Source organism: Dermochelys coriacea, chromosome 14 (assembly GCF_009764565.3).
Source record: "Dermochelys coriacea isolate rDerCor1 chromosome 14, rDerCor1.pri.v4, whole genome shotgun sequence".
NCBI lineage: Eukaryota > Metazoa > Chordata > Testudines > Dermochelyidae > Dermochelys > Dermochelys coriacea.
In genome coordinates, this window is record NC_050081.1 from 15,078,126 (window position 1) to 15,105,639 (window position 27,514).

The 27,514-nt window shown below is 43.2% G+C and overlaps 1 protein-coding gene and 1 long non-coding RNA gene across 4 annotated transcripts in view; one reads left to right on the forward strand and one right to left on the reverse strand.

Annotated features, from left to right (window-relative positions):
- GGA3 (golgi associated, gamma adaptin ear containing, ARF binding protein 3) overlaps nt 1-27,514 on the reverse strand; it is a 36,931-nt gene that overhangs the window by 2,608 nt on the left and 6,809 nt on the right. For both annotated transcript variants that reach the window (XM_038372013.2, XM_038372012.2), the window contains exons 2-16: nt 20,834-20,918; nt 19,684-19,759; nt 19,036-19,134; nt 17,886-18,009; nt 16,795-16,898; nt 16,168-16,248; nt 13,572-13,709; nt 11,796-11,877; nt 11,136-11,252; nt 9,423-9,698; nt 8,575-8,642; nt 6,971-7,275; nt 5,971-6,239; nt 4,795-4,964; nt 2,834-2,944 (exon numbers count right to left, since the gene is read on the reverse strand). In XM_038372013.2, the coding sequence (XP_038227941.1) occupies nt 2,834-2,944; nt 4,795-4,964; nt 5,971-6,239; nt 6,971-7,275; nt 8,575-8,642; nt 9,423-9,698; nt 11,136-11,252; nt 11,796-11,877; nt 13,572-13,709; nt 16,168-16,248; nt 16,795-16,898; nt 17,886-18,009; nt 19,036-19,134; nt 19,684-19,759; nt 20,834-20,918 (2,105 nt within the window). The remainder of the gene's footprint in view (nt 1-2,833; nt 2,945-4,794; nt 4,965-5,970; nt 6,240-6,970; nt 7,276-8,574; nt 8,643-9,422; nt 9,699-11,135; nt 11,253-11,795; nt 11,878-13,571; nt 13,710-16,167; nt 16,249-16,794; nt 16,899-17,885; nt 18,010-19,035; nt 19,135-19,683; nt 19,760-20,833; nt 20,919-27,514) is intronic.
- Nucleotides 1,896-27,059, forward strand: LOC122456734. 2 transcript variants are annotated; one of them, XR_006275763.1, is made up of 3 exons: nt 1,896-2,974; nt 15,422-16,660; nt 26,655-27,059. It is a non-coding gene; the product is annotated as an uncharacterized LOC122456734 (long non-coding RNA). The 2 variants fall into 2 exon arrangements; XR_006275762.1 differs by having other exon boundaries at nt 15,444-16,660.

Genomic DNA, 27,514 nt, shown 5'->3' on the forward strand with positions numbered 1-27,514 from the left:
ATAACATTTTAGAGCCCACACAGCTCTGTCTGGACACGCACCATATGGGGTAAGGGGCCAGCATATGTTAATGGAGCATTTCTGGATACTTAATAAGGCTGATTTATTTATTCTTTAGTTTGTAAATATGAGAGATCCGTCTCTTGGAGTGAAACAGCAGGAGAAAAGCACTTACATTGCAATACAGATTCATTGTATACACTGACCAGCATTCGTAGTTCAGCTGCTTCCCAGTGATCCTACTAAACACATGCGTTAGTAGTGTTAAAAGAGTATGAAGTCTCAAAACCAAACTATACTGCAGGATGTAGAGGAATGATAAAACCTGACAGATTCCTATTCCTTAGAGAATGACCCAGGGAAAAAGTAACCAGGGGAAGGCAGATTTTGTGGCTTTTCTAGATGTTCCACAAAGTGAGTTTATAGAAATCCAACAAAACCCCATTATCTTTGTACCTTGGGATCCAACACTTTTTAACTGTAAATGCCACTTTTACCATAATCTTCAAAAATAGTAAGTAGCAAATGTCCAGGTTATCTGGAAAATCAAAAGACTATATACTCTAGCAATGTAGGGCTGGAAGGGGCCTCAAGAGGTCATCGTATCTAGCACCCTGCACTGAGGAAGGACCTCGTAAACCTAGACCATCCCTGAGAGGTGTTTCTTCCAATCTGTTCTTAAAAACCTCCATTAATGGAGACTTCACTGCTTAGAAGCCTATTCCAAGACTTAACTGCCCTTACAGCTAGAAAGTTTTCCCTAATATCTGACCTAAATCTCTTACTGCAGATTAAGCCCATTACTTCTTGCCCTGCCTTCAGTGGACATGGAGAACATTTGATCACTGTCCTCTTTATAACAGCCCTTAACACTTCTGAAGACTTATCAGGCTCTGCCTCTCAGTTTTCTTGTCTCAAGACAAAACATGCCCAGTTTTTTAACGCTTCCTCATAGATTGGCTTTTGTAAATTTTTCGTCATTTTATTGTTCTCTGGATTCTTTCCAATTTGTCCACATCTTTCCTGCAGTGTGGCACCCAGAACTGGACGCAGTACTCCAGCTGAGGTCTCACCAGTGCCAAGTAGAGAGAAAAAATTACCTTCTGTGTCTTACATCAGTCCTGTTAATGTACCCCAGAATAATAGCAGCTTTTTTTCCACAACGGCATCACATTGTTGGCTCATATTCAAAATGTGATCCACTATAACCCCCAGATCCTTTTCAGCAGTGCTACCACCTAGCCGGTTATTCCCCATTTTGTAGCTGTGCATTTGATTTTTGCTTCTTAAGTGTAGTACTTTGCACTTGTCTTTATTTAATTTAATCTTGTTCATTTCAGACATTCTCTCAATTTGTCAAGATCGTTTTGAATTCTAAGCCTGTCCTCCTGGCAACCCCTTCCAGTTCTGTGTCATCTGCAAATTTTATAAGCATACTCTCTACTCCATTATCCAAGTTATTAATGAAAATATTGAATAGTAATGGACCCAGAACTGACCCTTGTGGGACCCCATATGTGTCCCCTCCCCAGTTTGACAGCGAACCATTAATAACTACTCTTTGAATATGGTCTTTCAAGGAGTTGTGCACCCACCTCACAGTAATTTAATCTAGACCACATTTCCCTAGTTTGCTCATGAGAATGTCATGTGGGACTGTGTTAAAAGCCTTACTAAAATTAAGATATATCATGACTAATGCTTCCCCCGCATGCACTAGGCCAGTAACCCTGTCAAAGAAGGAAATTAGGTTGGTTTGGCATGATTTGTTCTTGACAAATCCATGCTGGCTATTCTTTATAACCCTATTACCTTCTGATTGTTTAATAATTTGTTCCAGTATCTTTCCAAGTATCAAATTTAGGCTGACTCGTCTATAATTCCCTGGGGCCTTTTTGTTCCCCTTTCTAAAGGTATTATGTTTGCCCTTCTCCAGTCCTCTGGGACCTCACCCTTCTTCCATGAGTTCTCAAAGGTAATCACTAATGGCTCCAAAATTGCTTCAGCTAGTTCCTTAAGAGCCCTAGAATACATTTCATAAGGCCCTGCTGACTTGAATATATCTAACTTCTCTAAATATTCGTTAACCTATTATTTCCCTACTGTGGCTTGTGTTCCTTCCCCTTTGTTGTTTATATTAGTTGTGTTGAGTTGAGTTGGTTTTGGAACATCTTATTCAAATGGATAGCACACAACAGGGATAGCAAGGTGCTCCAGGTAAATATGATAGCTGAATGCTTCTAGTATGATGATCAGAAGAGAGGGGGTTAACTATGTTATTTAAGTGGTCATAATTAAAACTTCAGTTAATATCCCAAAGGTACGGGGAAGAAGGACCTTTCTAGGTGCTATTAGGTCAACTTAGTCTGGCTACAGACTCAATAAAACAATAATATTTCTATTATACCCAATCACTTCTTACAATTCATGTCACCCTGTAAACTATCACCATGAATGTTATCACATAAGGGGTGAGGGAAGAGTCCCTGATGGAGCCCTAACTGTTCCTTTCCACTGAAGTGTTAACATTATGGGGAATTGTACAGGAACTGATCTAGAAGGATTGCTGTGGAGCGAGGCAAAAGCACAGTCCATCTCTTCCTCCCCTGACTCCCTGTCCCTGGGGTGAGATACTGCTAATATGCCAACATACTTCTCCGCGATGATTAATCTCACTCTGCCTCAAGACAGCACTCCAGGGTAATTCATCTTTGGTGACAGACACTCACGCTTGTACAAATGTTTAGCCTAAACCCACATGGAATTTGATCCTCATCAGTTTCGTAAAACAACAAGAGAAGTCACTTTTGCTGAAGTTTTGAGCCCTTCTCACCTTCACGGGATTTGCCAGCAGCATAACTTGGGTGATGGCAGCAGGTGCCTGGATGGGGTTGAATGGAGAAAGTTCTGTACCCGAGGGTGGCTGCAACTTCACTTTCATGGACTGCAAATGTAAAACAAAAGGAATCTTCAGGTACCGTGACCTGCACTGGGGTAACAAAGGGTTTACGCACAGGCTGCACACCCGAGCTGTGTACATGAGCAAGTGTTCATTTGGGAGGAGCAGCAGACACAGATAAGCCTGGTCTATACTGAGCATATAGTCATAGGCACATACCAAAATAAATCAACATGGAGATGATGCATTGGCCGGGAAAACCATTTCTAACACAGCGGTGTCCTTGGGAAGATTTTAATACAGATTCCCTAGCCCAGTGGTTTTGGCCGGGAACTGGCCAGTGGGAGGTAGGGAGGCGATGCCTGCGAGCGAGAGTGCCTCTGCCTAGGAGCCGGACCTGCTGCTGGCTGTTTCCGGGGTGCAGCGCGGTCTGTGGTGCCAGCACAGGCAGGAAGCCTGTCTTAGCACCCCTGCTGCGCCACTGACGGGGAGCCGCCTGAGGTAAGCCCCAACCTCCTGCCCCAATCCCCAGCTCCAAGCCCCCCCAAACCCGGCATCCCCTCCTGCACCCCAAACCCCTCATCCCTGGCCCCAGCCCAGAGCCTGCACCCCCAGTCCAGAGCCCTGACCCCCTCCTGCACCCCGACCCCCTGCCTCAGCCCTGAGCCCTCCCAAACCCAAAGCCCCCTCATGCACCCCATACCCATCCCTAGCCCCATCCCACAGCTCTCAGCCCTGCACCACAACCCTCTGCCCCAACCCTGAGCCCCTCCCACACCCAAAACCCCTCATCCCCAGCTCCGCTGGGTCGCAGGCATCAACAATTTTCTTCAACTGGATTGCCAGAAAAAAAGTTTGAAAACCACTGCCTTAGCCAATGCAGACAGAATACAACCAAGTTCCGAGCTTATGTTCAAACACTATAATCAGGCATCCAAAACTAGAGAGGGGAAAAAATCAAAAGCTCACACTGAAACCTCTCCCAGGGCACAGTGCAAAATAATAATAGCCCGTGAAATTGTCTCGTTTTTGTCTCTTCCCTTTTCTAAAAACATGACCAGGAGCTACTTCCACTTCCACTATGTCTTTCAATCCCGTTCTGTAAACTGGACACCCCCACCCCATTTGCTTTATGTCTGCATTTTAGAAGCAAGCTTTCCTATTCTGTTGAACGACAACCTCTGACTTTGGTGGAGGAGGGATTTCAGAACATGGGATCATTGCCCCAGTGTGATCAGAAAAGACAAGAGGAAAAGCCTTGTTAGATCTTCTAGTTCATTTCCTGGCCAGGACAGGATTATTCCCTATTGTATATTTTCTGGTTGAATGTCCAGTTTAGTTTTAAATGTCCCTTTCAATGGGATTTAAACCCACCATTTGGGAGTTTATTCCATTCATTGATCGCGCTGTCAGGAAGCTGAGGCTTTAACCCAATTACAGGGACATGGGTAGGTCTCAGCTACACAACGGTTAGCCAAGTTTTAACAGGGTCCCTGATGTTGCTATGGTTGTGTAGGTGGAGCCAGAATGGAACATTTTTCCATGTGGCGTCAATAGGCCTTTTAAAGCTCAAACCCCTGAAGACTGAAGGATGGAGCTTAGTGTGTGTGAACAGTCCTGCCACTGAGTTAACCCCAACCCAGTGCATACACCAACATAAAGCTGAGCTGACCTTACCCTGCAGGGGGAACATGCTCCCTACCAGCAGTATCTGTTGCTGTATGTTACTTAGGATACACAGAGACCATCTCTCCTCTCTTCTAGGGCTCTTTGGAAGCAGAAAGAGTAGAGGCCCAAGAAAAGCTAGCACTGTAATGTCATGTCTGAGTCCCAGAGCTCACACCCATTGTTTCGAAGCAGGATCCCAATCTAGCTTTGAGTCTGTGTGTCCCTACCTTTGGTACTGCAGCCTGCAGTACAATGTTCTTCACAGGAAGAGGTGCTGTGTTTAACATGGACACCACCACAACCAGCACGTCTGACCTCCCCGGCGGGCACTCCTTGGCAAAGTGTAAGAGGATCCTGAACCCGTTCTTATCGTAGGCTGTCACAGGAAGAGCACGGCCTGAGGATGGAAGGAAGGGGAAAAGAAACACGAGACTATATATGTAGTAGCATTATGCAATTCGACACCGGAATCTCAATACCTGGCATTTCTCTCCTTGGCAGGAGCTTCCTCAGAGAACAAAGAAGCTTTCCATGGTTTTAAAACACACTTCAGAAAAGCAAAATGTTTTGTGCTCTGAATGCAACAGAGCTGACAGAACCACCTACTTTATCAAAAGTCCAATTGCCTGTTCAGAACAGACATGCTGCATGTCGCTTTCCTGCTTAGCCAGGGCTTGACTGGGCTTTGACATAGCCCAATGGTTTTTAGATAAAACACAATGGAGGTGTGTAATGGCAGTAGCACAGGCAAGAAGCAGAGTTGGGTGTGTGTCAAGATGACAGCACTGCTACACAGTAGGGACCCTGGCTCAAAGCTAACCACGGTTTGCAGTGTCAGGAGTGAGGCTCTTAGCACCTGGGTTGAGAGGCATGTTGCAGTGTGTTGTTTCAGAGCACTCCAGCGCTGTAAGTGGCAGCACAGTCTCAGAGGCGACTGTCAGCTCTATAGTACACATACGGCAGTGTACCAAGAACACAGGAAGGGGATTCCAAGGAGAAACAGTAATTTCAAATTAAGGGACTTAAAAACCTCTTAATTCTCTTGCTGGTTGGAAGGTGGTGGCCATAAAACCCTGGCCTGAGACCCTACAATCTTTTGCACATATTGTACTGTGGGCTGGGCAGCTCCACATGAAAGAAAGTCCATTCCATGCTTAGCTGCCAACAGCCCCATCCTTGGGAACCTGAAAGCTACAACCAGAACCTAAATGCGATCTGTATTAAGGGCTGGATTCTGCTCTCAGTTCCACCCCTGCAACCCTATAGACATGCTTCAGTGTTGTCTGGGTGCTACAGAGAGAATTTGGCCCTATACCGCTAACTGACAACGTCTGAGAGTCAGAGTATTGGAACAGCGACAGTCCAGGGTTGGGAGCAGGCTGAAAAGGGTCTGAGATACTTACTGGGTTTAATGGATTCCAGTGGAACATGGACATTGGCCAAAGAAGCATCAGGCCCTTTCAGAGGGCTGCCCTGCTGTTGGAATGAAGCTGATTGATATAGAGGGCTTCCTGAACCTGCCGTGCAGCTGCTTGGAAAAGGAATAGTAGGGGCCACTGGAGCAGCAACTGGCAATCCTGTGGTGGATATTAAAGGGGCAGAGGTGACAGTGGCTGGCAAGGTAACCCCAGGGTAGAATACCAAGGGCGCTGACTTCACTTGGGCTGAAGTCCTAGGAGGGAGACAAAAACAGAAGTGGCAAATTAAGAACTATATTGGCTAGCAGAAGTGGCAGTGATGGCACTGAGCGTGAAGCAGGCTTTCACTCCATCTCCCGCACTACCAGACACAATGGCAAATCACTAGAGTGAAACCAGTGGCCTGCAATCATACCCTCGTGTCATGACACTGTATAGTCTTGTGTGTTGAGCAGTGTTGGGCTGGGTGAATATTACACAATGTTTCAGGGAGTGGTGGTGATTTGGGAGGTGTCACTCCTCTCCAAATCAGCAATGAGCCAGTGCCTCAGCATTGTGCTGGGACCCAATATTGCTGGAAGATGAGATGAAAACAAGGGTCTTGGTAACTTATGGTCATTTAAGGATTTCAGGGCACTTTTCACAAGAGTAGGCCCTGTTAGCCCCAGTGTTCTGGTCAATTTACCAATCTGCCTACCTAAACCATTGTGTACTGTAGTGTAGTGCAGTGCAAAGCAGATGCTGTGGAGCTGGCTGCATTTCAGTGGTGTGTCAGTGACCTTTGGGTATAATTCGTATATCAGTTTGTAAAGTGCTTGAGATCCTTCAAGAGGAGAGATGCTAAATAAATGTAAGATCATCACTATCCAACAGTAAACTTCCATCAAACTAGAGCGAGAAACAGGACATCCTTATTGCCAACCTGACAGCTGTAGCAAGGGTAACTTTCAAACAGGAGAGAGGAAGCAAAATCCAGGACTATTACCCTTTGGCCTCTTCAAGAAGATGTCCCAGTGCATCCATCTTATGCAAAGCATTGTCTCCCACGGCTGAACTGAGGTACTGAACTGGCATAGTCTTTGGCGGGCCCAGAGGGGCTGCTGGTCCAGCAGAGAACAAGAACGGGGCTGCATTAGGTGCAGGGATATGAGAGGCTGTGAAAGTGGAAGGCAGAGGTGCTGATGTTCCACACACAGACTGTGACGTGTAATGAAGAAGAGGGTTCACTGCAGTATTGCAGGCGACAGTCACCAGCTTCGGACTAAAGAAGTCCAGGTCCATTTGGTCATTCTGCAACAGAGGGCACAGGTGCATGCTATTAATTCCTGCCATGCCTTAGATACCATTGTAACTCATTGAGATAGGCCTTACCCATTAGGACATGAAGGGGGAGGAAGCAAGCAGAAGAGTATGTTGCATCTGTTGGACTACATCCAATTTGTAGTTTACTTGACAGCATATGGTGCTGTGCTGGACTGGATACTACTAGTGGAAAGGAGCTAGGTGGGGAAGGGTCAGAAGTTGAGGTGGCCATGTTTATTATGGGCATTTGGATGGGGATTCCTAAGGGCAGTATCCTAACAGAAAGAAAAGGAGTACTTGTGGCACCTTAGAGACTAACAAATTTATTTGAGCATAAGCTTTCGTGAGCTACAGCTCACTTCATCGGCTGCTACTCTGAAACCTATCCTAACAGAGCAGAGAAACTTACAATAGCCTACTCCTGGGGGAATTCTGTGCCACTGTGCATGCACAGAATGATGTCCCCTACAGATTTCTTTGCTTCCATGCAGAAAAATTACTTTCTGAAAGGGAAGCAAAGGGAAGCCACAAGAGCGGTCATGCAGCCCTCCCCAGCAGTATGTTTGGGGTGCCCAGGGCAGCCAGCAGAGCGGTAAATCACATTGGGCAGGGGGCAGGACTTGGAAAGACCTGGCTGGTGGCTCCTACGCTGCACTGGGCTCAGCTACTAGTCTGGCTGTGCTGGGGAGGACGGGACTTGCAGAATTTTAAAATATTGTATGCAGAATTTTTATTTTTTTGGCACGGAATTTTTAATTTTTTGGCACAGAATGCCCTCAGGAGTAAATAGCCAGAGCAGAGAGGAAAGAAGATGGACAGTACATTTCAATGTAGCAACAACTGAAAGGTGCTAACTGTTCATTCAGCAGTCCCAGTCTCCTAGGACGATGGACTCTGCCTTTGGCCTCCGAGTGTATTCAGTCCAGAATACAGCTATTCCCTTGCAAACTGGGTGCATCCCTTGTGTTTCTATTCAGTCTAGACTTACCGACATCCTCCCCATGTGAAAGGGTAGCTTTTGTATCAAGATTTGTTAAGATACCAAAAAGCAGCACATACAAAGAAGGAAAGTGAAAGCAGAGATATCTTCTCTGTACCGGTTCAGATATCCCAGTTACACAAGGCCAGAGGCAAGACACAGGCCTTCACGTCTGGAAGTTATCATCTCTGGCCTGCATGTGAGCATTCCCGCAGGATATGGTAAAAGCACCACCACTGCAACATCGAGAGTGCTCAGAGACCTCCCACAATGACAGTCTTTCTGTCAATAAATCCCTCTCTTCATACCTGGAACATACTCCACTGGTTGTTTTTGGTTGAATCTTTCACTGTACTGGGGGCTGGGTCATTCAGGCCTGAATGCAGAAGAAAAGATTTGGATACTGGAGTAAAACTGCAAAAATTCTCAACATTAAAGTCAAGAGGCAATAAGAAAGGGAGCTAGACGGCTAGTTTTTCTAACCCTCTCCCACCTCCTATAGGGTGTTTCACCACTGTGATAAAACTGCTCAGTTCAACTCTACAGTTTGAAAGCTTGATTAAAGAGACATGCACATTCCATGTCAATGATCAGCCACAGGCTCATAGATCTCATGCAGGTATGTCCTGCACAGACAGGCAAGCTTCTCCATGCAGCACTTCCAATGTTCCTGTTTCCTGACCTGTAGCATCCCGTTATTCAGTATCAGAGTCCCAAAGGCACGTACTATGCAGGCTGCTGTATGCAGATTTGCTAATGCACTTTTCTCCTAACCATAACACCCACTGCTATTTCTGTCCTGAAACTTGTAACCAAGTGTGGTGGTGGTTTTCTGATGTGGACAAGCACCCGCAGGGATTAGACTGGGATTACAGCAAACTCACTGCATTTGTGACCTAACCCTATTTCAGGAGGAGTCTCCAGAGGTTTTAACTCTAGCCTACTGCCAAATTCCCATTCACAGGGCCACTCTGTGGAGAGAGCTTCTTAGGTGTCTATTGAATGATGACATCCAAAACAAACCAGAATAATAAACCACAGAATTGGCAATCTATGGCTAGTACTGATACACTGTTCTCTGCAGCCCAGCTCAAGAACCAAGCTCCATGATAAAACCCTTTCCCCAGAACATACCCTAGCCACACCAGCCTCTTACCTAAACACAGCAGCTCTTCATCCAGCAAGAAGAGGGAATTGGCCGTGCTGCTCTGATGTGTCAGAGGAACTTCTACTTGGCTGGAGGACCGGCTCCGCGAGTGACCAAACTTTTGGGGAGGAGGTGGGAGGATGGGAATTTCTGATGAAGCTTGTGTCGGCACTAGCGTTGGTGCTGGCGTTAGTGTTGAAGGTGGCATTGTTGGTGGCGGGGTGCTGGAGATGTCCATGCCAGCGAGGTCAATGAGTGCACTGAGATTACTGGTGGGATCGCTCCCTGCAGAGATGGGGAGAAAAATTATGAGGGACTGCAGTCAGCTGGAGCAAAGGCTCTGAACAATGTGAAGGCAATAGCCAGGGCAAAGTTATCAGAGAGATGCTCTGGGTAAGGGGGTTTCTCTTTTAATCAGAATTTTGGACTCATCAGAAGAGAGGAAACCTAGATACTTTCCACTGGAGTATTTGCTGTTAAACTGCTACTGAGCTGGACACTGTATAGTTAGGAAACTTCTATATAAAAAGAGGAGCCCAATCCAGCCGCTGCTCTCTCCACTGCATGTACCATGTGTAGTGTAGTTGGCAATCCTTTCCATGCCTGCTTAGTTCTGGCTAGAACTTGGGAGACCCAGTGTGGTGACAATAGGCAGCACAGGTTGCAGTCAATCAAGGTGTTACTAGCGAGCCAAAAAGAACTACAGGCTTTCTCTGTGTCCAGAGTCCCCTTCAAGTTCATCACAACCAAATCCTCACTCTTCCCTATGACAAGGGACACCATTCTGTACAACGATCATTTCCCTCATGTTTTTCATCCAAGAATCTTAGAGTGTTTTCCAAACAATAATTATGCCTCATGGCACCCCAGAGAAGTGGGTATTGTTAGTCCCATTTTCCAGATGGGGAAACTGAGGCAGACAGTGGCTGCATAAGGGACTTGCCTAAATTCACACACCGAGTTGCTAGCAAAGCCAGAAACAGAACCCACATCCCTCAACTCCCAGGCCCCTGCTCCAATCCCTTAGATAATGCTCCCAACCTTACATTTAAGCACAGAGAACAAGATAAACAATAAATGTATGTTAACTTCTCCCCTGATGGTATTTAATCCTTCAGGTGGGGCCAGGACGGATGAATAATCTAACTAAAAGGTTGCATTCCACATCAGCTGTTAGTAATCCAGACAGGAAAGCCAGGCTCACATGCAGGTCTGCTTAGTCAGAATGTCACACGTCATAAGGTTTCATTATTAAAAAGCGAGCCATAGAAATGGCAGAGCCTCCCAAGTCAAAGCATTGTCACCAGTGGCCAGAATTATAAACTCATCCATGAGTCCATCAATGGCTGCTGTTTGGGAGCTGATTTGCCATTCCTACCTAGGCAGATTTTAGCCCAAACAGCTGATAATACTGTCCTTTACTGCAATTAATTGCAGGTTTCAGAGTAGCAGCTGTGTTAGTCTGTATTCGCAAAAAGAAAAGGAGTACTTGTGGCACCTTAGAGACTAACAAATTTATTTGAGCATAAGCTTTCGTGAGCTACAGCTCACTTCATCAGATGCATTTGGTGGCTTATGCTCAAATAAATTTGTTAGTCTCTAAGGTGCCACAAGTACTCCTCTTTTTTTTTTTTTTTTTTTTTGCAATTAATTGGACACTCTTCACAAGAGGAAATTCAAAATGACAGGATTCAAAACCAAACAGAACAGATGGCTACTCACCTTCTGTTGCAGACAGTGTCGGGATATCCACTTCACCATTGATGACTTGACCCTCGATTATTTTTTTATAGGAATTTATTACCCAGGATAAATTGTCACTGGCCTGCAGAATTTCCCCTAGGTGTGGGAGAGAGGCAAAAACTCTAGTAGAGATTTCAGTCACTTTGCTCTCTCTACTGCTTTGGATGCTCAATAATCATCATCAACAACAACCCATTATTTAGACTGCAAGGTCTTCAGGGCAGAGGCTGTCTGTGCAGCGCCTCACACAATGGGGCCCCATTCTCAGCTGGCCCTGAGACACTGCCATAATAAATAATAAAAACTCAGTGATTAGCCCCCAAAGGGACATTTCCCCTCCTCTAAGAGCCGTATGCCCCTACCTTGTGTTCACTGAGATTGTTTCCCACACAGCCTCCCTCCCTACCAATTCTTACTGCCAGGGCCCTGCTCTAATCTAGATTGTAAGCTTTAAGGGCCTTGGGTTTTTATCTGCCTGTTAGAGGCCATTCACATCCATGGAAGCACGGAAAGAAGTAATGTAACATTAAGAGCCCCCTTGCTGTATCCCTGCACAGTTACTGGCCACACCAGCCTGGCTACAAACTCCTCCTTAAGCCACATACCCTTCCCACCAAAAAGGGAAGATGGTTGTTTTACCCAAACTGCTGTCGTTATCCTCTGTTTCACTGGCCAGTTTGAATAACGTCCGTCTTTTGGTTTCACACCTTTCGTAGAGCTCCTGGGAAGAGAGATCAGGAGAAAGGGTCTTATTAGCCAAAAGCCATCGACAGCAACAAACCCTGCTCTTGCAGTCAGCATGAAATGATTCATCTGCATGGAAGTCCCAGTATGAAGGGAGACCCAGAGTCTTTTCTTGATGTGAGTGCTGGTCCAACTGGGTGTCCAAATTCCCCTTTCCCAGTCCCATAGGGAGCTATTCACTATTTTATCAGCATAAGGAGACCAAGTCCAATCTACATTCTCAATATAATAAAGATGAATTCCAGCCAGTGGCATACTATGTACACAAGGCACACACTACATGTCCAACTGGTTGTGCATTGTCCCACTGGCAGACCGCAGGACTATTCTGTCCAGCCCCCAAGGGGGATGCCATTTTGTAAAGCTCGCTGTACTTGGAAGGTCATGCTGCATGGAGGACACCATTTGGACCACATAAGGCATGCAAGTGAGTTGTTGCATGTCTTATTACAAATAGATTCATAGATTCATAAATACTTAAGGTCAGAAGGGACCATTCTGATCATCTAGTCCGACCTCCTGCACAGCGCAGGCCACAGAATCTCACCCACCCACTCCTATGAAAAACCTCACCAAATGTCCTGGCCTGCCACTGATATCATCAGTCCTCAATGCTATCGGCATTTATGCTTAATTCTCTTTGTACTCCATATGCTGGACTATTTTAATCATCATCCCTGCTACAGTAGCTCCTTAAGACCCCAAATGAGGATGGGGTCCTATTGTGTTAGGTGCTGTACACTCCCTGCCCCAAAGAGCCTACGATCTAATTGGGAGAACGGAAGTATCATCATCCCCATTTTACAGATGGGGAACTGGGCATAAGGAAACCACATGACTTCCTCAAAGTCAGAGCTGGGAACTGAATCCAGATCTCTTTAGTCCTAGTCCAGTGCCATAACCAAAATTCCTGTCTTCAGTCCAGGGAGTGGTCCAAGAGCACACAGGTCACTACCTCCACTCTGGTGGAGATGGATTCAAGAAACGGCAAGTTTCTGAATTAATTGTGGGTTTTTTTACCATCACCTGAGGTGCTCATGTATGTATCATTTTTATTTTTTATATTATAGAGTGAAATTTGCATGTACAGCCATGGAGAACCCCTGGTGGATTAAAAATCTGTGTCTATTATAGAAATTAAACCAATCTTTACGGTCCTTTTCGGTTATTATTTTCTTGGTGGTCTCTCCATTAAATACAGTTTCTACAAGCTCTTCCCCTGAAGGGAAGGAAACGTTTTTGTTTGGATCAAAGATTTTAAGTTTATTTGAATATGGTGCTTTGAGAGATGACTTTTTCCACCACAAGCAGCATGGCCAGTGGCAGTGGGAATCAGAAAATGTGACTTCCTGATTCTGCCATTGACACACTGTGTGATCTCAGCAAGTCATGCATTCTTGGTGAGCTCATTTTCATTACCTGTAAATAGAGATAGTGCCTGCTTCTTTACAAGGAACTTTGAGTCCTTCAGCTGAAAAATGTTAAGTGCATAGTATTATCATCTCCAGCTGATCGTTCCCATAGATTGCTCTCAGCTCTGGTCGCTGCTCTTCATATCATTGACCACTTTGTTCTGCATATTTGCAACTTTGTGCAAAGGTAAAGCTCCATAAAGTCTGGAAGAAGGAAATGCTGAAGGACTCCTATGCAGAGGGATGAGTTTGTACTCACCTTCATGAGCTCCTTATCAGCTTCCGACGAGTCCTCTTTGCTGTAGTGAACCAGCATCTCATTCAGCAGCTTCACGTTGTTATTCACTTCCTCTAGAGTGTGCATACGTTTTGTCACCTTCTGGATCCGAGCCTCGTCCTTCAAGGTTTAAACAAAAAGAGGAGAGTGAATCTTCCTACAAAATCTCAACAGCAGGAGCTCAGCTGTGAGTCGCATCAGATGAAATGCTGATGCGTATTTGAAATAGAGCTGGGCAGGAACTAGATTTTCTATTTTGCTGGAAATTCTGCAATTTCAAAAAAGCCCTCCATTCTGACATAGAACAAAACCAAAAAAAATTCAAAAATTCTTGTGAAAGAAATTTAAAAACAAAATTGTTTTGGGTCAACTGAAATGTTTTGTTCCAATAAAATTGAAATGTTTTGTTCCCATTTTTACTTTTTAAAATGTTATATTACACAATATAATTTTTTTTAAAATTAAACAAAAAGGCATTTCATAATAGAAAATCAAAACATTCCGTTCCGAAGAGTTCGAATTGGAATATTGGAATGCTCCATTCTGTTTTTTCCCGAAACAAAATTTTGTTGAAATCAACACATTTCCACAAAATGATTCACTTTCAACAAATTGGCATTTTCCATTCCAAAAACAATCCGCCAGAAAATTTCTAACCCATTCTAATTAGGGATGTATGCTGTCAACGTTCCTTCCTCACTGTGAACTCTAGGGTACAGATGTGGGGACTGCATGAAAGACCCCCTAATCTTATTCTTACCAGCTTAGGTTAAAAACTTCTTCAAGGTACAAACTTTGCCTTGCCCTTGAACCCTATGCTGCCACCACCAAGCATGTTAAACAAAGAACAGGGAAAGAGCTCACTAGGAGACGTCTTCCCCCAAAATATCCCCCCAAGCCCTACACCCCCTTTCCTGGGGAAGGCTTGATAAAAATCCTCACCAATTTGCATAGGTGAACACAGACCCAAATCCTTTGATCTTAAGAACAATGAAAAAGCGATCAGGATCTTAAAAGAAGAATTTTAATTAAAGAAAAAGTAGAAGAACACCTCTGTAAAATCAGGATGGTAAATACCTTAGAGGGTAATCAGATTAAAACATAGAGAATCCCTCTAGGCAAAACCTTAAGTTACAAAAAGACACAAAAATAGGAACATACATTCTATTCTGCACAGCTTATTTAACAGCCATTTAAACAAAAGAAAATCTAACGCATTTCTAGCTAGATTACTTACTAATTTAACAGAAAGAAAAGGAGTACTTGTGGCACCTTAGAGACTAACAAATTTATTTGAGCATAAGCTTTCGTGAGCTACAGCTCACTTCATCGGATGAAGTGAGCTGTAGCTCACGAAAGCTTATGCTCTAATAAATTTGTTAGTCTCTAAGGTGTCACAAGTACTCCTTTTCTTTTTGCAAATACAGACTAACACGGCTGCTACTCTGAAACCTGTAATTTAACAGAAGTTCTGAAGAGCATTCCTGACCTGGTCCCGGCAAAAGCATCACACAGACAGACAGACCCTTTGTTTCCTCCCCCCCTCCAGCTTTTGAAAGTATCTTGTCTCTTCATTGGTCATTTTGGTCAGGTGCCAGCGAGGTTATCTTAGCTTCTTAACCCTTTACAGGTGAAAGGGTTTTGCCTCTGGCCAGGAGGGATTTTATAGTTCTGTATACAGAAAGGTGGTTACCCTTCCCTTTATATTTATGACATATGCTCTCCACCAAAGATAAGGGAGGACCCTCCAATGTGATGCCTACAGTTGCATGGGGGCAGGGTTAATTTATACAGAAAAGAGATTCCAGTGACTTGTATTCTCTCCAAATTAGAAACTGTATTTCTCCTTGCCAGAACAACATTGGGTCACTTGAACTCCATGACGCCTGGATACTGGAGTGGATGGACACATCTCAATTTCATTAATAAGTAGGGCTGGATGTATATGTGCATGTAGACAACTTGCGGTAAATGCCAGATTGACAACCCTGGAGACAGTCCTCTATATCCATAGATCAGATATTACAAAGACAGCAGCAGTTCAAGCTTCTCCTCACCAATTCCTGATTCAGAGTGCCCCCTTGAGAAGTGAGAAGGTAGTTCATTCCGCATGGTTCATTTGATCCTTGCCCTTTCTGCTATTATATTCCAACTAGGGAACCAACTATAGATGTTTTGTGATGCAAACACCTGTTAACTGGGACCCAGAGTGAGACTCACCAACAAATTCATTTCACACAGCCCCCCCCAACAGCCACTGGATGATATCAACTTTCAGTTACTACGGACTGGATGTGAACTGGCAATCCTAAAGGTGAAAGGTTCTAGACCTCATTGCTAATTCCCTTGAGTCATTCAGTCCCCAAAGCTGCAAGCACAGATGAGCAGGCCGGTTTAAATAGTTGAACTAGTGCAATACTAATGGAGAGTGAAAAAACAAATCCAGTGATTCTGCTGTTCACGAGTCACTAAAGCTATGTACCAGCTAGTGTTAAAATGTTTACAAATGACAAAGCAAGCCCCTGATAATGATCATTACTACAGGGGTTTCTTAAATAATTCTATTGCGTTTTCTTACCTCTTTTACCATTGATTTAATAAGCTTGTTTGCCTCTTGTAAGTCATCTGGGTTTTTGCTTTTTAACAGTTTGGCTAAAAGCTGTAAGAAGAGAAGAGAACTTTTTAGGAAAAAGTAGCCTCTTAATGAAGGGAGGCAGAAAGATCATGTATCCAATGGCTGCTGCACTGGAGAAAGGGAAGTGGACAGCTCAGAGAAAGCAGACTTAGGTCAAAGCTTTTTCAGCTACAGTAACTTCCTTAGGAGTCATTCAATGGATTTGCTATTTTGTTTTTTGTTAAATTATCCGATTTTCTTTCATGTACAGTACAAGCACATTGGGATCTTGGAGACTTTCTGATACTAGACAAGAGTTCCTCCTGGTGCAGAAAGGTGAAAAGCTTTTCCTCTCCTCCATTACAGAAGTTGAGGAGTGACTTAACTAGAAATGGCCAGACAGTGACAACACTGAGATGGTCTCTCACTCAGGATTTCAACTCTGAGTCTCCAAGTGGTAAGAATCAAACCCACAGTCCAAGTGAAATCAGGCCCACATACCAGCAGATTAGAGCTGAGTCAGAGCTCTTCCTTTTACTTTAAGTTGTTTTATTTTGTTGGTGGGTATCAAGATTCCAGCCTTCACTTTACCTTGGATTTCTCCTCATCATCAAACACAGGGTTTTTGGGGCGAGGTGGTGGTGAGGGGATCAGGGTTCTATCCACTGGAATTACAGGGTCACACATAACAATACCTGAGAAGAAAGAGAAACAAAGTAGGTTTGTACATGCAGTCACTCAGGATAGTGCTACTATCTGCATACAGGCAGCACAGAGAGAGTACAGAGCTGCTGTTCACATACTGGGTTCAGAGGGAACATGCAACCCAGCTCTTCGAACATTGGGATGGAAGGATATTTCAGTGAGGATTAATACAACAGCAAAATCCCTGTGCATGTTATCTGGTGAACTGAGGGATATTTTCCTTAGGGAAAGGCCAACACTCCAGGGGTTAGTTTGCCACATCCGTACAACCCACATAATCAATAGCTCTCCACTCTGGGTCTTTCTCCTTTCACATTGGCCTGGGAACCCCAACGTAAGGCCCCATGTAATCCTGCTTTATGTAAATCCAAAGCCATGTATATGTTTAGCATAAGGGAAGCAGAACAGTCAAGCAGAGAACAATAATGCAGGATGCGGTATCCACAGACTCCTAGCCACTAGTTGGAGAAAGGATCAAATTTCACAGCCAGGCCCCACCAATCCTTAATTTTGCATTATACTCATAGAGGCTTCTGAAGGCAGACTTTTTGTGCTGAAGCTATGAGCGTCTCTTCTGAGCACTTTAGGCCTTGCCTATGTGAAAAAGTTGCACCAGTTTAAAGTGCAATTTTAAAGCAATGTAGTTATGCTGGTGCATGAGGCTGTTCAGATGCTCTTATTTTGGTTTAAACCAGGCTTGTTTAGTTTAAATTAATTAGGAATCAATTTAAGCTAAATCAAGATAATCCACTCAAACTAAAATAAGAGCGTCTACACAGGGGTTTGCACTAACTAAATCAGCTTAAAAACCAATTTAAGTTAAACCAGTGTAAAATTCTCATGTAGACAATTCTACCATCTGATTGAACAAGTCCTGTCCCCAGATACAGGCTGCCTTCTTGAGTGACCCCACTTTGTGACATTCCTGCTTAAACATGTAGGGTGCAGGAATGCACGAATGAGAAGCTGCTTCCCACCTTGTCTCTTCAGCATATAGTAGGCATCTTTGATTTTGGATTCCTCTGGCAGTGCCACTGTCCAGCTGTACAGCAACTCAATAACTTTGGTTTTCACCTTCTCCGAGACTCTGTCTCCCAGGTACTGAGGGGGCAGGGGGAAGAAAGGAAAACATGTCAATCTCTCTCTCTTCTTTGTAAAAAAAACCAAAACAACAAAACAAAAAAAACCAACCCAACCACTCAATATCGGAATTCATTGTGTGCTCATTAAAGTCTGTTTTCACATTAGATGGGAGTATGAATATCCCCCTGTATCCTGTCTGTGCTGATCGGGGATACAGTTTCATAACACAGATGGCCAGGAGCACTCATCACTAACTACACTGATACAAGATGAAGTTCACCATGACAAAAACTTCCGTCACCTCTTTAAAGTAACATTTACATCGTGTTTCATGATAAAACGTCATCTTGTCTCCACCTGCCTGAGACAACATAAGCCAAATTCAGTTTGGAGTTATACCATGACTAAATGGGATGCTTTGGGCCCAATCCTGCTCCCAGTGAAATCAGTAGGAGCTTTGCCAGAGACTTCAATGGAAGAAGGATCAAACCTCCTGTTAGTATCCAGTTGCTTTTGTCATAAGAAAATGATGGTGATGATAATACTTTGCACTGACATCACCTTTCACCAAAGAATCTCAAAATGCTTTCCAAACATGAATCAAGCCCCATAAGATACCCTACAAGGTACGTAAGTATTACCCGCCTGCTACACAGAGAGGTTAAGTGACTTGCCCAAGACAACACAGCAAGTCAGTAGCAGACCCAGGAATCAAATCCAGGATCCCCAACTCCTAGATCCTTGCTCTAACCACTGAATTACAATTCCTCCCTGCTGATGATCATGTTTAAACAAAATGGGTAACACAAGTGCTCGCACCACATTAAAGAAATGAGCAATGCTAAGTATTGCACAAGCAATAAGAAACAACTGCTGCTTGCTGAGAGAACTAGTAATCACAGTGCAAAACACCCAGCAAACAAAAGCTACAGACTAATTCGCACAGTGAGCCAGATACTGTGCTGCACGCTTTGGGAGCTACTTGTGGTTTTAGAAAGGCCAGACTGTTACAAAATAGGTATAGAAAATAGCTTAAAGACTGACCTTTGGAGACACAACTTTTATTAACTCGTTTAAAAACCGAAACTTCCCTACTTCATTATGAAATCTTCTCCCACAGTTCTTCATACAAGCTTCCAGCACCTGTGTTCAAGCAACAGAAACAGGTGGTGAAATCAATACATCCCAAACCTAAATAACACAGCTGGTTTCCTCTAAGGGAGGCCCCAACAGGTAAGGGTCACATTTCATTGTGTCAGAGGAACTTCCACCCAAGGACACAAGGCTTGAACCCCACTTCTTTGACTGTGAAATTATTGAAATGGGCAGCTTCCCCAATCTCGAGAGAGCATGCTGAGGAGCCCTCTCCTGCAGAGGGGTGGCAGCGGTGGGGAAAAAAAAAACCTCCCTGAAGGTAACAAACCAAAGGACCTAGAGTGAAACTGAGTTTTTCTGGCTCCAGTGCAGTTAGTAAACCTACTCCATGCTTCAGTTACATGAGTCAAGTATCCTTCTTTCTCAGTCTTCATCCCCTTGCAGAGGAGGAGAATTAAGGAGTTGATTGTGTCAGTTTCAGTGAGCATGGGAATGATGGTACTAGATAACCCCACTGAACCCCGCCTCCCCATAAATTCCTTATTGAAGAACCCAGCTGGGCTCTGGGCTTTGAGAGAGGAGATAAGGACTACCTACTGTCAAGGCCTGGAATGCCTCCCATTCCTGGGGTGACTGGATTTTATGAGCCAGTAGTCTCACGGCTATCTGTGGACTGAAACAAACCAAGGTGCCACATTACAAATAAAACAGACACAGGGATTTTAGGACTTTCTAGACTTTCACAAAATCTTCTGATTAGACAAGTAGGGTATCACAAAATTAAAAGGAAATGCCACTTTGCCCTTCCATAGCTTTACATCTTCAAAGCACTTTAACAAAATAATCCTCACAGCATCTATGTAAACTGGGGTGTTTACACATGTAAAAGGGGAACATGGTCTAGTGCACATGGTCTGGGCACATGACTGGTAGCCAGGAATTCCTGAAATCTAATCCTGCTTTATTGAATGTTTCATGGTGTGGCCTTGAACCTTCTCTGTGCCTCACTTTGCTTTGTCTGTGGTAGAATAATACTTTCCTACTTTGCAGGAGTGCCATGACTCATGAGGGTTCGTTAGTTATTGTTTATAAAGTTTTTTAAAGATGTAAAGCTTTATATCAACTTGTGAATGGCTTAGTCAGAAAGGAGATCACTCAATATATAAAAATTGCAGCCAGGGAGGTGTAGGTTGGACATTATCCTAACTATCATGGTAGTTAAACACTGGAATAAATTGCCTTGGAAGGCTGTATACTCTATCATTGGAGGTTAAGAGCAGGTTAGACAGGTACTTGTCAGGGAGGGTCTAGATAAATACTTAGTCTTGTCTTGCGTGCAGGGGACTGGACTAGAACTCTTGAGGTCTCTTCCAGTCCTATGATTCTATGAAATATTCTATGAAAATAAATTATAAGGATTATTATCCCCATTTTACAGATTGAGAAATTGAGGCAGAGAGGTTAGGAAAGATTCCCAAGGCCAGATAAGCAGTCAATGTTAGAGGCAGGTTTAGAACTCATGTTTTCCTGGCACCCAATCTTGCACTCAGATCATGTTGTTTTTCAAAGAAAAGAGGAAGAGGTTTGCTATATGCGTCCACATTACCCTACTTCCTTTATGTTCATGTTTTCCTTGTAATAGCAGCATACTTTTCAAACATAAAACATCAACAGCTGGACATAAAATTTTGTTTCAATTGAGAATGTTAAAATACAATACTAAGTCTGACTGACTTGGAACACACACCCTTCGAGTTCTTTGTTGATCTGGTCACAGAACCCAATGATGTACTCCCAGTCTTCTTGCCTGTTAGACGGGTTGGAGGCTTTATCTTTAGTAAAAAAAACAAAAATAGACAACACATATTACCAAAACACAAGAAGCAGAATAACTGGCCTTTCTGAGGGAGAAGCACCAATTGCCACCCATCAAAATTGAGAAATGAGTTCACAATTTCCATTCCCATATATCTGTGGGTGCTCAGTCAGGAAGGTGTGTCAAAGTCAAGTCAGGCCACCCAAAATTAGCAAACACCAAACACAGTTTTCTGCAGAACCAGGCAATGAAGCTCAAGTACTTACAGATTCAGTATTTTCTAATTACTGAATAGAAGAGAACAACCTCACAGTCATACCCCAGCCAGGCAGGCTTGCACTGTTGTCTCTCTCCTCTTTGTCCATTTATAATATTAAACTACTTAGGGCCAGAGCCTTCAATCCTGTTGTATGCAAATCTCCCTTTGCAGTCACTGGCAGTTTGCATGTATACAAATTGCAGGATCTAGGGTTTAACACAGTACATATATCCTTTACCTTTGACGCCTTGTTCTTGGAATACCACAGAATTTATTAGATGCCTTTGCATTTCTTACTGGAAATGAGATTCACAATCCAGTTTGCCAATACCTTACTTTGGGATACTCCCTAGCTCATAAAGAAGCAGACTGCAGAATCCTGAAGCTATTGAGATCTATTTTTGTTAGGAATTTGGCTTCTCCGGATAGGTCAACTCAGATACAGTGGCCGAGGATCCCGCTTCAACCTAATTTTACAGCAGAGCCAACTGAGGCATGATTATAGTCGAGCAGAAATTTGTTTGTTATAGGGGCAGCTACAACATGCTGCAGTTTTGCATTACCAATCTGGACTCTCTCCCTCCCGCAATGACTAAGTTATCAACAGCAGGAATCAATACCAAGGAAGAGAAATATGTTACAAATCCAGCTGAAATACTGCAAATCAAACCATAGTGAAAGTATGTAAACGTGCATGTACTGTAGTCTTAAATGCAAATGTAAAAGAGTAAGTTTAAGTGCACACTACTCTACAAACTGTCATTAAATATCAGCATTAATTTAGAAAAACACATCCTTCCACTGGTCCACTGCCATAAATACAACAATTGTCAAACTACTGCACTGAAATGTCTGTTTTAAAGTGCATCCGAACCCTCTTGCTGTTGTATTCCTACAGTTTCAGAGTAGCAGCCGTGTTAGTCTGTATTCGCAAAAAGAAAAGGAGTACTAGTGGCACCTTAGAGACTAACAAATTTATTTGAGCATAAGCTTTTGTGAGCTACAGCTCACTTCATCGGATGCAGTGAACTGTAGCTCACGAAAGCTTATGCTCAAATAAATTTGTTAGTCTCTAAGGTGCCACTAGTATTCCTTTTCTTATTCCTACAGTGTTTGATTGGCTTTGCTTTCCCCAGAAAAATACTCCCATAATCTCACAGGCCCCAATCTTGTGAGATGCTCCACATATGTGGATCCCTGTGCCCAGGCTGAGCCCCAGTGGCTTCTATGGGACTCTGGGCAAACAAAAGGGCACACGCTACAAAGCTGCTTCCCTTAAATTCTCTTTAAATTAAGCTACCGAGCTTCGTTTTAAACTCAAGAAAGTTTATTAAAAATGTAGTGCCATGTATTTGTTAAAAAAAATAAAACCTTATTACCATGCCCTTGTTTTCTAAACACCATGACAGCAGCATGAAATACCGGGTTTACAAAACAGCCTGTTATCTTCACGTAAGCAAATCGGCATTCTGTATGGCTCTGTGTTCCAAAGCACCCTTCCATTGCTAGCGCCACCAGCTTGTGCTGCTCTTTGCACAATGCAGACTTAAGAAATATACAATGGGATGTACTATTATTACCAAAAAAACAACTAATTCCTTTCAATCAATGGACATTTGGGTGGCTGTGCAATCTGACACCAGGAGGGAGATCTGGTCTGGGCAATGAAACATAAATGACATTTCCACAGTAGTCACTAATTTTAAGGCTGCTCTGCTTTTTAACTCGAATGATCTCTCCCAACATCTCTTGGAATCTCAGAGGGTTGCATATTCTCAGTTTAGGCTTGGAGTCACCTCACAAGCCTTGTTTTATACTCAGAACTCTCATGATAGTCAATTCCAATAAAAAGAGACACATTATTAGGGGGAGATTACATTCCATATAAGGAAATCACCCCTTACAAATATCAGTGTAATATCTGCATGATATCCTACTTCATAAAAGTCAACATGCTCTATCAGAAATTCTGTCCTGGCCTGGAGAGTGAAATCCTCTGTCTACAGAGCAGGTAAAGTGCAGGGAGCAGCTTCCCCACATTGCCTCATTAAGGTGCCTCAACCATGATCTGGAAGGGTCACCTCTAGGAGGAGAGATTTACTCCTCAGTGTTCTCAGTCCTTGGCCTCTCTGTTAATACTGCCAGACAAGGATCCAACTAGCACCCGTTGTGGAAGCAGGTTTCATGTGAACACTTGGTTTACTAGGACACAAACTAAAACTTATCAACTGATTTCACATCAACCCGTGAACAGCCCTCGGTAGATCTGAATCAGCACCTAGAGGAAAGGGCTCTATAACACATTACCACAATCCCATCACCATCCAGTCTCTTGGCTTTTAGACACTGAAACATTTGATTCACATCTGATGGTATAATAATGTTGTCTCATACCTGATCTGAGTGTCAAAGCCACTCAGCATTCCTTTGCTGTTTTAAATCCTGAAATACTAATGAGGTGACACACAGCTGTAAACCAAGGGTGCCTACTTCATTTATATAACAATGCTTTGGAACCTTGGGGAACAGAGAACTTTAATTGTCTAATGAATTATTCATATTTTCACTGTTTTACTTCTCTGTTGAAAGAAGGAAAACTTACAAGCCAACATTCTAGATGCCCATTACCAGATTGAGGGCTTGAATTGGGATCCTCAGCTCCTAGCAGCTGTATGTCTGGTGTTCTCACTCTGTCTGTATCCCAGGTAGAATAAGCAGAATGTTAACTGATGATAACATGGAAATAGTTGACAGCATTTACGCACGTGAACACACACACACAGAGAGATAGTAGGTTTTATCCCTCTTTCCCCTCCCTCTTCTTAGATTATGAGCTCTTTGGGGCAGTACACAATTTATTTACTAGAAAAAAAAGGGTACTTGTGGCACCTTAGGGACTAACAAATGTATTTGAGCATAAGCTTTTCATCTGATGAAGTGAGCTGTAGCTCACGAAAGTTTATGCTCAAATAAATTTGTTAGTCTCTAAGGTGCCACAAGTACTCCTTTTCTTTTTGCGAATAAAGACTTATACGGCTGCTACTCTGAAACCTGTCAGTACATTTACTATATGTGTGGACAGTGTCTAGCACATCATGGAGGTAACTATAATATAAATAAGCTACCTTGTATGTGGGCATCAGACAGAGCAGAGAGTGTTAAGTAAAAGGATCCAGCTGTGTGGGAGCAACTGAGATTCATTTATTAACCTCCTTCAGATAAGGCTGGATGTGCAACCGCATGCAGGGAGAGAAAGAGCCCTGTCATCCCAACAGCCAAAAGTGGGAAGGGAGAGAGGATAAAGATGCTGGGTCATCACATATTGAAGCACATCTCCTGCTGCAGTGTGAGGACTGGAGGATGAGATTACTGTGACTCCCATCTGATGACAGAATGGCTCTGCCACTCAGCTGAAGAGCAAGTGCCATTGATTCAGAAAATTCCTGGTAATACAAGTCATGTTCTGTCCTTTCCTTGATGTGGGAGGTTGGTCCATACTGCTGTATGGATTTTGCCCCTTTCTTCAGTAAGGACGCAATGGGTACAAATCTTCTAGCTTAGCATCTGACACAACACTCTTTTTTATAGAAAGTTATTAGAGAAACAGTCTAAGCCAATGGTTCTCAAAGCTGGTCCGCCGCTTGTTCAGGGAAAGCCCCTGGCGGGCCAGACCGGTTTGTTTACTTGCTGCGTCCGCAGGTTCAGCCAATCGCGGCTCCCACTGGCGGCGGTTCGCCACTCCAGGCCAATGGGGGCTGTGGGAAGGGCGGCCAGCACATCCCTTGGCCCGCGCCGCTTCCCACAGCCCCCATTGGCCTGGAGCGGCAAACCGCGGCCAGTGGGAGCTGTGATCGGCCGAACCTGTGGACGCAGCAGGTAAACAAACCGGTCCGGCCCACCAGGGTCTTTCCCTGAACAAGCGACGGACCGGCTTTGAGAACCACTGGTCTAAGCAGTTCAACTTCCTAACCAAGTTTCCCACTCCCATAATCACACAATTACCATGAAGTAATGAAGAGTTATACAGTGTCACACATTCCCCTCACCTTTATCCAACAGAACGGCCAAAAGGCAACAGGTACCTTTCCTGTATATCTCCATTGTGACCTTTTTCTCCCAAAACTCCACTTCCCTGAGGGAAGGAGTGTCATTTGGCAAAGACACCCGGATTCCCCGCACTAGCCCACATACATTTCTTCAATTGCCAACGGAAAAGAAATTATCTGTGCTCCTCTACAATGGGAGGATTCTATAATCACCCCAGTATGAGTCATTGTACCAGTGATCAAGCATAAACGTATTTTTTTAAATTAGGAAGCAACATTCAAGTCTTATATCTAGGCGTGGCATATTCCATTTTCATTTTTGTTGATAATTTAGATGGATAATATGTTTATTTTTAAGCTTTTCTATTTTTATTGATTTAAATGTTTACACCTGTGGGAAATTATGCGGAGGGTCAGAAAATATGGGTCATCAGACAATAATTATTAAAAGACAGTAGACACTGCCATTCAAAAAGATAAAGCTTTAGAACTATTAAAATGCAAATTTTCAATATCACATGTCAAAATATACAAAGTATATTAAATCAAACTCTATTAAGTTCTCAAGTAGTGTTTTTCTTACTTTGCCTCTCTATACATTTCAATTATCATCCATGGAAATATTTTTGTCAGTTTGTGCATGTGAGGTGAAATCGACATTTACCAATAAAAAACAGATCATTTCAAGCCCACTTATGTCCCATGAAAAATATGCCCTGCCCTCAGCCCCCAATCAGGCTCACGGAAGTTAGTGATATGGCCTGTCTAGTTGTAAGTGATCAAGCCATAGGACATCTGGTCCCTCAACTTTCACTGTCTTAAAATTCAAACTGTTGGGAAGCTTTTCCTGCTACTCAACCTAAAATTTCCTTCATATTAGACGTATTTTTATACATGAGCTGTATTCCATTAATCAGTTCTCTTTGGGGAGAGAAAGAGAGAGAGACTGGGTGTTTCTGATTACGTCACTGGCTATAATTAATACATTGCCAGAAAGATACTGACACATTGTGAGAAGCTCACAAGATCAGCCAAAATGATCAGCAGGCAGGAAGAACTGATGTATAAGAAAAGACTAATAGCTAAAAACAACTGACATAACTACAGAGATAGATAACATTCTACACCTATTTGAATAGTGTAAACACCATGCTGGAAGAGGAATTATTTAAGCTAATGTATGGAAATACAATTAGGAGTAATAGATTTTAGATTGTAAACTCTATAGGCTCTACATTTGTACTGTATTGGACCCTGGTTGGGGCTTTTAGGCCCACTGTAACACAAATAAAGAAAGAGGTGGGATGAAATAAAGAAAGGGAAAAGTCTAGGCAGTAAGATCTAGTGGCTTGTGGAGTAGTCTCCCTAAAGGAAGTGGTGGAAGCCCCAGACCTTGGAACATTTAAAAACAAATTATTACCATTATTATTATTTATTTGTATTGCAGTAGCACCTAAGAGCCCCAGTCATGGACCAGGACCTCATTGTGCTAGACGCCATACAAACACAAGACAAAAAGACAGTCAGATTGGACAGAATAATGTACAACTGGAAACTGTTCAGCACTGGCTGGGAGATGGACTAACCAAGACTTTTTCTACCTTAAACTTCCAGGATTCTGTGAATAGAGAGTGACTTGCCCTTAAAGATATGATTCCAAATATTGAAGTCTGTAACAGTTCCTGTTATAAAATCTTTTTAAAAGACAAACTCTATTTATTTCATCTGAAGCCTGTAACTCCTACTGTGAAATGATAGCTCTGAATATGGCCTGGGTTTCCCCCTGGTGTAACATGACTGTATAACATATCAGAGAGACTCAATCGGTGAAGTTGTAGCTCCAAAGTTTCTCTCTTTCACTAACAGAAGTTGGTCCAATAAAAGATATTACCTCACCCACCTTTTTTCTCTGATATCCTAGAACCAACATGGCTACAACAACATGTGTAAGATATGACTGATTTAATGGAGAAATTCCTAGAGGTGTGGACTAAGACAAATAGCACATTGTAATTGGCCAAGTGAAGCAAGGTCTCACATTCAACTTGGTGGCATTTCTCTGTCATCTATCTATTACAATAACTTTGAATGGTGCACCTGATCTATTCCGAAATTTCAGGGAATGTTCTAAGCATCAGTGGGCAGAATCCTATTGTTTTAGGTGAAAATCAAAAAACTGGAAGAAGAAAATGGTAGGCACATGGAGCTTCTTCCAGCTAGTCAACAGACCCAGCTGCTTCAACCACCTCTGTAATTGTCTATATATCCAAGAACTAGTTGATGACACCAATTAACACTTTCCAGCAA